Source organism: Vigna umbellata, chromosome 3, assembly GCF_029865625.1.
Source record: "Vigna umbellata cultivar VRB3 chromosome 3, Vumbellata_1.0, whole genome shotgun sequence".
Classification (NCBI taxonomy): Eukaryota; Viridiplantae; Streptophyta; class Magnoliopsida; order Fabales; family Fabaceae; genus Vigna; species Vigna umbellata.
The window spans coordinates 4,441,520-4,454,576 of NC_142167.1; the positions used below are offsets into that span (position 1 = coordinate 4,441,520).

General features: G+C 27.9%; 1 protein-coding gene across 1 annotated transcript; it reads left to right on the forward strand.

Moving 5' to 3' along the window:
* Positions 1 to 2,464: 2,464 nt before the first annotated feature.
* Positions 2,465 to 5,700, forward strand: LOC124826839 (metal tolerance protein 10-like). Its single transcript, XM_047299784.2, has 7 exons — positions 2,465 to 2,597; positions 2,707 to 2,899; positions 3,903 to 4,015; positions 4,208 to 4,453; positions 4,619 to 4,699; positions 4,790 to 5,020; positions 5,133 to 5,700. The coding sequence occupies exons 2-7, from the start codon at positions 2,725 to 2,727 to the stop codon at positions 5,475 to 5,477; spliced, it is 1,191 nt and encodes a 396-aa protein (XP_047155740.2). The 5' UTR covers positions 2,465 to 2,597; positions 2,707 to 2,724; the 3' UTR covers positions 5,478 to 5,700.
* The last annotated feature ends 7,357 nt before the right edge of the window (positions 5,701 to 13,057 follow it).

The window sequence follows — 13,057 nt, forward strand, 5'->3', positions numbered from 1 at the left end:
TATTATTATTGAAGGAAAAATTAATATAAACTCCTTAAAGAGTTGAACAGTGTGTTTCTATTATTTACATTTCATCTTACTTTATTCAACTACTTTTATCTAGATTTTTTAAAATTAAAACTATTTTCAAAACTCAATTCACCCCTTATAACAAGGTATAGGACCTGTATTTTTAACAAGAATATTAATATATAGCAGGATTATTTTTTTCAATATTTAAATTTGTGAAAATAGGTTAGTTTGTGTTTGTGTCTCAATTTTAAAAAATGAATCATTACTAAATATTATAATTACAAAATTATTAAAAGAAAAAATTGAGATATATTTTTACTTATATTTTTTATTTATTTGATATCTGAGATATTAAAAATTAAAACTAAATGGATTTTATATTATTCATACGTGTCTCTAACTTGCGGAACAAAACAATATTCAGTTAAGGTTAATAATCATTACCAAAACTATATTTATATGAACATTTAAAATTAATTAATAAAAATAATTGAATTATTATTAAATATTTTAATTAAATTATAAAATTAAAAATTATTTTAATAAACTTTTATTTATCCTTTCTATTTATTTGATATATGAGATATTCAAAATAAAAACTAAATCAACCTGTTGCATAAAAATTACAAATTTGAATCTTTATATATATATATATATATATATATATATATATATATATATATATATATATATATATATATATAACAATATCTTGGGAACAAAACAATATTCAGTTAACGTTAATAATCATTACCAAAACTATATTTATATGAACATTTAAAACTAATTAATAAAAATAATTGAATTATTATTAAATATTTTAATTAAATTATAAAATTATAAATTATTTTAATAAACTTTTATTTATCCTTTCTATTTATTTGATATATGAGATATTCAAAATAAAAACTAAATCAACCTCTTGCAGAAAAATTACAAATTTGAATCTTTATATATATATAAAACAATATCTTGCGGAACAAAACAATATTCGGTTAAGGTTAATAATCATTACCAAAACTATATTTATATGAACATTTAAAACTAATTAATAAAAATAATTGAATTATTATTAAATATTTTAATTAAATTATAAAATTAAAAATTATTTTAATAAACTTTTATTTATCCTTTCTATTTATTTGATATATGAGATATTCAAAATAAAAACTAAATCAACCTGTTGCAGAAAAATTACAAATTTGAATCTTTATATATATATATATATATATATATATATATATATATATATATATATATATATATATATATATAAATATCTTGCAGAACAAAACAATATTCAGTTAAGGTTAATAATCATTACCAAAACTATATTTATATGAACATTTAAAACTAATTAATAAAAATAATTGAATTATTATTAAATATTTTAATTAAATTATAAAATTAAAAATTATTTAAATAAACTTTTATTTATCCTTTCTATTTATTTGATATATGAGATATTCAAAATAAAAACTAAATCAACCTCTTGCAGAAAAATTACAAATTTGAATCTTTATATATATATATATATATATATATATATATATATATATATATATATATATATATATATAAAATATAATATAATTATTAGAAGTTACTTTTGAAAAAAAAAAAGAGTTATGTAATTTGGAGAATTTTATCATAGATACTTGTGGAAGGAAACACATGCACAAGCGTTCACCCTATTTTAATGATAAAAGAAATAAAATATATTAAATTTATTAAAATATTTTTTTATAAAATAAATCATTTTTATAATTTTACTATTTATAGTCTTTTAGTGTGAGTAATTAATTGAATAAAGATTTATATAAACTAAATAAAAAAGAATAATTTCTTTATTAATGTTCTTAATAGATTTTATAAATAATAAAATAAAAAATATTAATAACCTAATAATAGACTAAATATACTCTTATAAGAGATAAGATCTCATCAGGATGATAATTCACCAACCACCCTACTGCACATATATTCAAATTTGTTTTGTCCCTTGTTAACAGATGAATTTATAAATCTGAATTTATTATGGAATGTTAAAATACTAATAAGAGTCATTTTCTTTTATTTAAATGCTGAATAAAGTGATATATACATACATATATATATATATATATATATAATATACATATATTATATATATATATACATATTATATATATATATATATATATACATATATTATATAATATTATATATACATATTATATATATATATATATACATATAATATATGTATATATATATATTATATGTATATATATATATAATATGTATATATAATATTATATAATATATATATATATATATATATATATATATATTTTTTTTTTTTTTCAAGTAATCCATGAGAAGGTGATGTTTGATTCCTTAAGAAAATAAGTCTTATGGAATAATAACAGAACTTCTAAGTAATCTTTTAGCAAAAACTGACTCTTAATGAGAACAATTCAGAATGGTGCATAGTATTTATCTAATACACATTTTCAGTTTTCCTAATTTTAGTACTTCTTGTCACTCTGAGATCAAATCAAGGAAAACGACGTAGGTCTAAGTGTTGCCAGGTGTGCTCTTAGGTCTGTAAGCTTTTCATCATTATATTTATATAGCACCGTTCTTTTCTTCCTTTCCTATCTCTGTGTAAAACGGTTATCACTCACATTGCATTAACCCAAACCAAAACAGACTCTCAGATAAAGGAATATGGAGGAGAGTGGTGGCGGACCCCGCCCAAGGGAACCGCTTCTGGAGGCGCCGGAGGAAGAGGTTGCAAAAGCTTCGTGGAGACTTAACTTAAAAGAGTTTCGTTTGCCAAGCCAAATAGATGATCATCAACACAAACCATGCTTCACTTTTCAGAGTCTTCTTTGTAAACCAAGTGAGACCATTCTTTCTTCGTGTGGTTTGCTAATGATGGTGTCGTGTTGGACTGTGATGACTCTGTTTTTGTACACTCACTATCTTGCGTGTTGGATTTTGTTTTTCTCTCTACTGTTATCATGCATTTATTGAATTCTGCAAATTGAGGCTGTTTTTTTGCTGAGTGTGTTTTGTTTTCTATGATGTTTTTGAATTGTGAAAATCGAGGTAGTTTGAGAAGTGATTTTTGTAATTATTTTTTGTTGGTTATTTATTTTAGGCCATGGTGGGAATCTTTCGATAAAGACACGGTTTTTTCACTGTGAATGTGCATCTTTGGTAGTGCTTGTGTTTGATATCTTTGGCTGTGCTTGTGTTTGATTACTTTGGTGAAATTCCATTTTTTTTATAATAAGTCAAGAGTACTCATGTATTTTTTATTGATAATTATTACTATTATTAGAGATAGATACTCCATTTATCATATAAAGTATAATTACTTTCTGATTAGAATATATTTACTTGATTATATTGATAAAAATTACTATTATTAGATATAAATTAGATATAGATACTCCATTCATCATATCTTTTATAATTTCTTTCATGTTAGAATCTCTTGTACTTGATTATTCCACACCTAATCGAAAGTTTCCAAACCATAAGCAATCATGAATCTTCCTCTCCTTAATGTCTTCTCAAATGACATGAAACTGCTTTCTGTTTGGATTTCAGATCATTCTTTTATACCCTCTGTATTATCTTTTCTCCAAATATTAAATAAGAGTTGAGTAAAATAATTGACAAAAGTTGAAATGTTTACATAATGTTTAAAATTTTAAATCTTTAATTAAAAAGGGCTTAGTAAATGGTGATTTGAAAATGTTGTGACATTATTGATTATTACTTAAATTAAGTTCAGAGAGAATTCATCATCAACATCTTTCAGTTAAATCCATATTCTCTAGTTTATGGATTTGCGAACATACTCCCTAATCTCTCTGTTAATTTGTGTGTTTCAGGGAAGACACGCAGAGTGGCAGAATATTACAAGAAGCAGGAGAGACTCCTTGAAGGATTTACTGAGATGGAGACTATGACTGAAACGGGTGGTTTCCCTGGAGCTCTCTCTCAGGTTTGATTGTTCCATCACTACTATTGATCACTCATTATGATTTATACATAGAACAGAACTAACCATTTTTGACAATAATCTCAGTGAGTTTATGACTTTCCATTAAACTTGATCATCGCAAACACTTGCTGATAGATTTGGTAAAATATTGGAAGAGAACTCTACTAAATGTGCATTCCAAATGTTTGTCAGGATGAAATGAAGCAACTAGCGAAGAGTGAGAGGATGGCAGTTCATGTATCAAATATGTGTAACTTGGTGCTGTTTGCAGCAAAGGTTTACGCCTCAATTGCTAGCAGATCATTAGCAGTCATTGCCTCAACCATGGATTCTCTCTTGGATCTCTTGTCAGGGTTCATACTGTGGTTTACTGCTCATGCCATGAAAAACCCAAACCAATATCACTATCCAATTGGAAAGAAACGCATGCAACCAGTGGTAACATCTTATTTAAACTGTTTTTCATTAACTGCAACCTTTTATGTATAGTATCATGATATGAAAATAGTGAGAATAGCAATAATTGGTTATATAAGATACTTTGAAAATAGTCCTTGCATGGTTTGTTGATGCAACTACATGCTGATATGATTTCCTGTGCAGGGTATCATTGTCTTTGCATCAGTGATGGCTACCTTGGGGTTGCAGATTTTGATTGAATCTGCCCGGGAACTTATTTCCAAGGTAATTGATATAATTTGTTGTTCTTGTTTGTTCCCATAATTATTATATCTGACACAATTTTAATTTCCGGTGTCATTCTTGTTCTTAAAGTCTAAGCCTGACATGGATCCAACAAAAGTCCATTGGATGATCGGGATTATGGTGGGTGTGACTATAGTGAAGTTCATTCTGATGGTCTACTGCCGAAGATTTAAAAATGAAATCGTTAGAGCGTATGCACAAGATCACTTTTTTGATGTCATTACTAATTCTGTTGGATTAGCTGCTGCTGTTTTAGCTGTTAAGTTCTACTGGTGGATTGATCCAACAGGAGCTATTATTGTGAGTTTATAACTACATCCCAGTGCTTCTCTTCAGTTTTTATTTTGTTTGGTACTTGGAGCCAACTGCGTGATTGAACTACTAATGATACCATGAATGTGTGTTAATGCAGATAGCATTGTATACAATTAACACATGGGCCAGGACAGTGATTGAGAATGTTTGGTCACTCATTGGAAGGACAGCACCACCTGATTTTCTTGCCAAGTTAACTTACCTCATATGGAATCACCATGAGCAGATCAAGCACATAGATACTGTTAGAGCATACACCTTTGGTGCACATTACTTTGTGGAAGTTGACATTGTCTTGCCAGAAGACATGGTTCTTCATCTAGCACACAACATTGGTGAGACACTCCAAGAGAAGCTAGAGCAACTTCCAGATGTTGAAAGGGCTTTTGTGCACATAGATTTTGAGTGCACTCACAGGCCAGAGCACAAGACCATGGTGTGATGATATGCCATTGAACACTGATGGCATAGCTTAAATTTTCCAAATCTCTTGGTTATTTTATTTAAGCCAAATAGCATAGTTTTTCTTTCTGATGTTTATAGTTTCTCATTCCTCTAAATCATACTTCCTATGTGGTTCACTCAAAATAACGTAATAACATGTATTTAGTCCTTATACTTGGTCGACTCAAAATAATTAAGAATCTTTTTCACACCACAACTTTTTAGGTGTATGTACAGGTAGGGTGTAGGAATATATAATTTTGAAATATAAATAAAATTAGTGTTGTTAAAATGAATTAGAATCTACGAGCCAATTTGGTCAGGTTCAGATTGGGTTAGGTTTGAAAAAAATAAAAGTTTTTTATATAGGTCAATTTTCAATTCGGTTTACCCGGATTGAATCTGTGATGGGTCAGATCGGATTTGAATTTTTTCAATTCGCTAAGAAATGAGTCAGACAGCATTAACTCACTAATTCATAGTGGATCGAGCTGAATGACTTGTTTTAACAACACTAAATAAACCACATTGGTAGTTTGTAGTCAAATGACTTAGTTAATGAATGATTTGTTTTCTCTTTTAGAAGATTATTGTTTCTGATACTTAAATTGACTATCTTAGAGAGAAAGATAGAAAGAACAGAGAGAAAGGAAATGATACTTAAACGTAAAGATAAGTTTGAAGAGAGAAATAAACCGGAGTGTAAGATTAGATGAAGAAATTAAAGTATGAAAAAGGTGTGAAGAGATTTAAATCCTCTAATATAACGAATACATAAATTAAAAACTAATATAAAATATACTTTAGTTCAAATTAATAATAAATATATCCTAATTTTTGCATACTAAATGAAAATAATAACCTTTTCATCCAAAATCAAAACTTAGCAACGGAGTGCACTGTTTGGTCAAATGTATGGATCATTTTCCGTACACATATGATTCCGTAATAAAGGTGAAATTAATTGATACCTAATGTATTCTGTCATAAAGGGAAAATTAATTGATAGCTAAGGTATTCTGTATAAAGGTGAAATAACTGATACCTAAAGTATTCATACGGAAAATACAAACAAAAGAATGTAAACCTTGATAACAGCGTCCTCAGGATTGAAACCTTAATTATAGCATTAGATGAATCAAATTTCTTGTTCTTTCATATAGAAAATAAACTACATTGAATGTTAAATAATTTTTTTTATAATAAATTATAGTATAATATAGTTAAATTTCTTAATCAAGTTCATATTGAAATATAACACGTGTCATTTTTAACGTTTTGTTAATTCAAACCTCTTCAATTAATTACATATATTATTTGTAGTTTTAAATATTGCTTTTACTACATTTTTGGATTATCACTTTAATTGACTGAACTCTGCATATATGTTATAATTTCAACATCTGTTTTTCTGATTTTCTGTTTTTAAGAATATCTCGATTTTAATTTATATTTTATGTTTTGTACTGCTTTAACAAGCTAACGGTTATATATATTAAAATTAAATAATATTGTTACTTATTCATTGACTCAAATAAGATTAAAAATTGAAAGTTGATATTCAAATATTTATTTATTACTTAACCTCATTAACCAAAAATAAAAAGTTTATAAATGCAAACTAATATAAAAGAAATACTCATTCAATACTTAATTATTTATTAAAAGTACTGAAGAGTATTTTATAAGTGAATTTCTCATCTATCTTTAGAATAAGTCAAAGTTCATTCACAAAACTTTTATTTTTCTTGTGTTGCTCTGCATTAATTGGTTTGGTTTATAATTTCTTTTATTTTAGTTATTTTTATTTTGAAATAACTATTTATTCTCGAGGTTATGGAGTGTATTTGTGACAAGTCCTTTATGCTTTGAATCATTCTTAATGGAAAAGAATTAATGCATGTTTATGTTAGAAGTGTAACATATGCTTATGTTAGAAGTATTTTACGAAAAAATTATATATTTAAGTCATAAGTAAGAATACTTAAATGAGGTAAGTCAAAAGTGGTTGAGTGTTGAAAGAATACTTAAATGAGATAAATCAAAAGTGGTTGAGTGCAGAAAGAATAATTAAGTTAAATCATGAGTGATTTGTTCAAAAAATATCTTAGTTAAACTAAGAATAGCTTGTAAAAGAACACTTGATTGAATTATAAGTGAATTTTTAAAAGAAATCTCAACACATTACCAAGGAGTGGCTATGAATCCACATAATACTTACATTGTACTTTTTAGTGTTAACTTACTGAGTGAAACTTAATCAACCGATTGAGAACTGGACCTAACTTGCTTGGTTAGACAAACCACTATAAAAATATAGCGTGTATTATCTCATCTTCCTTTGTTGGAATTGTGACTCAAACAACATTTGATTGAAGGAGTCAAAGCAGTTAAATAAAAATATATTTGTATCTTATTTTTAGGAAGATTTTATGCATTATTTAATTAATTACTTTAGGAGACGTTTTACAAAGTTGGTTACAAATTATGTAGTATAAATATTTACTACTTATGCTCAATAAAATATATTAGTTTTCCTTTCATTCTTTTTCCTCTTATACTTTAAAACCACAACATCTGATATCAGAGTCCATGGTTCAGGTCAGGTGACCGAAAAAAAAACAAAAAAACTTCACCATAAGGAGGTAGAAGAACATAACCCTTTGTTTGAGAAGAAGATGTTGGGTACAAACAAAAGTCTCACATCGGATAAAATATAAAATATACATGGGTTTATATACAGATAAGATACATCCCTTAGTAAGAAAGTTTTTTAGAGTGGTACCAAAAACAAATCTGGGCTTAGCCCAAAGCGGACAACATCTTACTAGTATGAAGATCTATGGATATATGTGTATATTAAACCTACACAACGTGATCCTTGTCTTTTTATGTTTTATGTTATTTTTATCTATTCTAAAGTTAAAAGGTGAGTCTTCTATACAATCAAAATATTTTAAACAACCAAATAAGTTAAGTTCTAAAGCTTTATTTGATACATTTTATTAGACGGTGCAATTACTATAAACTAATTTCTTAATATATAAAACTATGGATATTTCCTATCAAACGATATATGCGAGAAGTGCAAAAAAAAAGTTTTAAAACATAATTCATCTCTTTCTTCGTGCATTTTCCTTATTTTCACAAGCTTGTTAGAACTTCAATCTAATACTTGATAATTGGGTTTGAACTATAAATTATTTCATTCCATAACCTGTGCAAATTTAGTAAAGTGTGCAAATTTAGTAAGGTAAATTTCATAAATATTTTATGATTGATTTATCATTTATAATGAAAGTAAAAAAAAATATTAATACTCGTGTTAATCATATCTGTCAACTCTATTTTTTTTTTATTGAAGTTGTATGAAATGTGGCATGCAGTGTAGACCCTCTGTCTACCATCTAACTTCTTCTAATAGTAATGACATGTAATGGGAAATACAACAACCCCAATAAAAAAAATTTATTCAACATGTTGGATATTCTTTAAACATTCACCACCTTCCATAACATATGTTGATATAGCTTTCAACTATATCCTTACAATCTTCATACTAACAAGTTCCTTATACTTATATTATTTTCCAACTCACCCAATTTTTTTTTCCACATCAAACATGTTTTCCACTTCTAAAAAGACACTTCTCTCATGTCATCTATGAATTATTTTAGATCCATAATACCTTGACATATGTTTGATCATGAAAAAAAGACGGCGAAAAACAAAAATAAAATAAAATAAAGATGATAACAATGATTATGACAATTTTCAAATACAAATTCATACCTAGGTCAAGTCACATAAATGAAAACCTAAAAGTCATGTTGGAACTTGGCAATTAAGGAATTGAAACCCTCACTCGAAGCCCATAAGTAGAAAAATAAAGGAGAGGAAGATGGTTCAAAAACTAACTCTTCAAGTCATAACTAGTCATAAAGAAAGAAGTTTGTTCAGAAGAAGGAAAAGAAATTGGCCATAGGAAAGATTGAAATCTCAAAATTTTAAGGACAATAATCAAAAGGGAAATTCCAACTCTAATATTGATAAAGAGTAGAAGTTTGACAAAAGGAAGGTTAAGTGCTACAATTGTAAAAAGTGGGTCATTATTCCTGAGAGTACTAGGAAAGTGATGGAGCCAAAAACATGAAAGTTCAAGCTCATATTGCACAAGATGAGGAGATATCTGATTATGAGATTGTGATCTTAATGGCGCAAACAGATGCAAAATGTATTGATGATGCATTATGGTATCTTGATTCGAGTTTCTCAACTCACATGATAGGAAAGAAAGATATTGGTTTGTAAGAATTCAAAAAGCTTTGCATGGGAAGACCATGTTTGCTGACAATAGTAGTTTGCAGCAAAATGAGTTGGAAGAGTTTTTTTGAGAGCTCTTAATAGCAGGGAAAATATTATTGAGGACGTTTTGTATGTGAAAGAAGATAAGTGATCAGTTCATCCAACAAAAAACATATACCAATTCACAAACATATAGTTAAAAGCAAGCATTCATAAATAAAACAATACCAAATAAAAGAGAGTTTCAAAGGAGTTACATCTCACTTCAACACTTAGAAGATTTAGCTCCTCTTGATAGATGGAAAGAAGATAATACAAGGAAGGAAATCCATATCCTAACCCTTTAATAATATTCTTTTAAGTACAAATAATGTGTGCGAGAAAACTCTCTAAAACCTCTCTCAAAATTTGTATAGAAGTCCCTTAAAATAGATGAGCAATAATGTTTTTATAAATATTCTAGAGTCTGGCTTTAGCAGTGACATCATGGCTCCAATTGCAAGGTTTCCTACCAAGGTGGATTTCCTCTATGGCTCAAGCATCGGGCCTCGCACTTTTGTGCTAGAGCTCTTGAGATAACTTTTAGGAAAATGATTCTTTATGGCTTCAGACTTAGATCTAGTTCTTGAGGTTTCCCTCCAAGATGGATTTCTTCATGTGGCTCTAGCTCAAGTGTCACGCTTTAGCCGCACCAAAGTCAATTTGCTAGAATTTGCTTAGAATTCCTCTATTTTCTCCATTTTTGTCCTTTGACTCTATATTCATCAAAATCTACAAAATAAATAAAATTGTGGTGATTTATTTAAATATTTAACAAAATAAAAACAAGATAAGTGCCAAATTGATATCAAAATTAACTCATATTGGACATTTATCATATATGCACCAATTAGAGGTGAAGTTTGCTTTCTTGAATGGATCTCTTAAGGAGGAAGTTTGTGTTGCAGCCACGTGGTTTTGAGATTAAAGGGCAAGAACACAAGGTCTACAAACTCAAGAAAGCATTGTAAGGCCTAAAGCAAGCTCCAAGAGCTTGGAATCGCAAGATTGACAATTTTTTTTATCTGGTAGGCTTTCTAAAGTGTACATTTGAACTTAGGGTATATGTAAATAAATTAAACAATGGTGAGCAAGCATAAAAATGATTGTTTTATTGTATGTAGATGATCTTCTTGTGAATGAAAGCAGTAAGGAAATGATCATGGAGTTTAAATCTCAGATGTTGAGTGAATTTGGGATGAGTGATATAGGAAAGCTAACTTACTTCCTAGGCATTGAATTTGTAAGAACAAAGCATGGACAATTATGAAACAATCTAAGTATGCTCATGATTTGTTGGATAGGTTTCATATGAGTCTGAGTAACTTTATTGAAACCCCCTCTAAAGTTTTTTTGAGATTGGAGAAGAATTCTATAGGGGAGTTGGTTGATCCTACTACTTATAAGAAAATGGTATGAAGCTTGCATTATTTGTGTCAGACTATGTTTATAGTGTTAGACTAGCATATTCATGCAAGAGCCTAGGCAGTCACACATGATTGCAACTAAAAGGATTTTTAGATATCCACAAGGCATAATTGGCTATGGAATTTTTTTTCCAAAGGATATGTCTGAACATAGCCTAATGTTAATAGGTTATTCAAACTCTAATTGGTGCGAAGATAAGGATGATTATAAGAGCACAATTGAATACATCTTCTTCCTTGGAGGAGCACCAATTTTTTGGAGTTCCATAAAGAACCTATTGTTGCTCTTTTATCATGCCATGCCAAATATATTGTTGCATCATATGCGACATGCAAAGCTGCATGGTTAGCAAATCTAATTAGTGAATTGAAGATTGAAATTAATGGAAGACAAAGGTTTTAATGGACCATAAATCAACAATTGATTTGGCTAAACATCTAACTTGTTATGGAAAAAGCAAACGCATAGAAACTCAGTTTGCATGAACAAGTAAACACTGAGAAACTAGAAGTTGAGTACTACAAATTTAAAGTTCAATTTGCAACTATGTTTACTAAAACCTTAAAATATGTTAGATTCAGATTTTTGAGAGTTAATTGGTGTTGTACATATGAACATAACTTTTACTTAAGGATGAGTGTTAAAGCTTTAAGTTAAAGTTTAATATGCTTGTTCTTTCAATTTGTTCTGATTTTTCGATACATTACTACATTGGTATAGCATTTAAGAAATAAAATGTTGGAATACTCTTTTTGTGTTTGTGTATGTATTTTCTTCTCTCCTTAGTTTCTATAAGTTAAAGGAAGTAACAAACTTATAATACTAACATGCATAATATAATTTATTTTCTCAATTATTTTTATTAAAATCTTATTATTATTTTTTATTTCTCAAATTATATTTAACTAACATCATTAATTTAATTAATTAACCATATGTAAAATATGGTGTATGTGCTTATAAAGTAAATACAAAACGAAATTAAAAACTACAATCTTATTTTTAATTTTTTGAATAAACAAAACAACATATTTTTAAATAAAAAAGTGAAAAATAAAAAAATAAAAAGAGAATGTGCTTGTAAGAATGATTTTTTTTTTTTAAATACAGATAAAGATATACTTTAAAACACGCTTTCATTAGCAAGGAAAAAAATGTTTATAAGCATGATTAAAAAAACTCGTACGTGAAACTTCTCTTTAAAAAAACATGATTTCTTTACTTTTAAATTTAAACTTGTAATTGTTTTTAAAATGTGACGATAAATTGCACCACTTCATAAAAACTTAAAATTTCACAATAATTCCATGTTAACTAATTAACACGACTTTTATTGAATTTTTAATAGAAATTTTTCTTACTTAGAATGTTAGTGGGCAAATTTGACAATTAAAATATGAACAAATCTCTTCTAAGTATTGAAAATGATGTCTTATATTTTAGTTAAACCCTTTCGAAAGTCCCTATTTAGGTGGATTTTTTCTAGTTAGATCCTCGTTTTATTGGTTTCGTCAATTTAGTCCTTAAAAATGAAAAATTGACTCAATTGGACCCCTGTCGTTAAATTGATTTAACGGGATTAAATTTTTTATGACCTGACACGTTGACATGATAAGTTTTTTATACGTGGCACATTCAAGCATGTTACGTGGAATGTATAATTAAAAATTAAAAAATAAAGTTTCTGATAAGGTGGCTTCACGGTTGCAGCGCAATAAGGTGGTGACAGCGAGACTGAAGACTTCGCAACGACGACGATAGGGTTTGCTTGCAATGGCTAGGGTTTCAAGCTTGAGAGAAATTAGG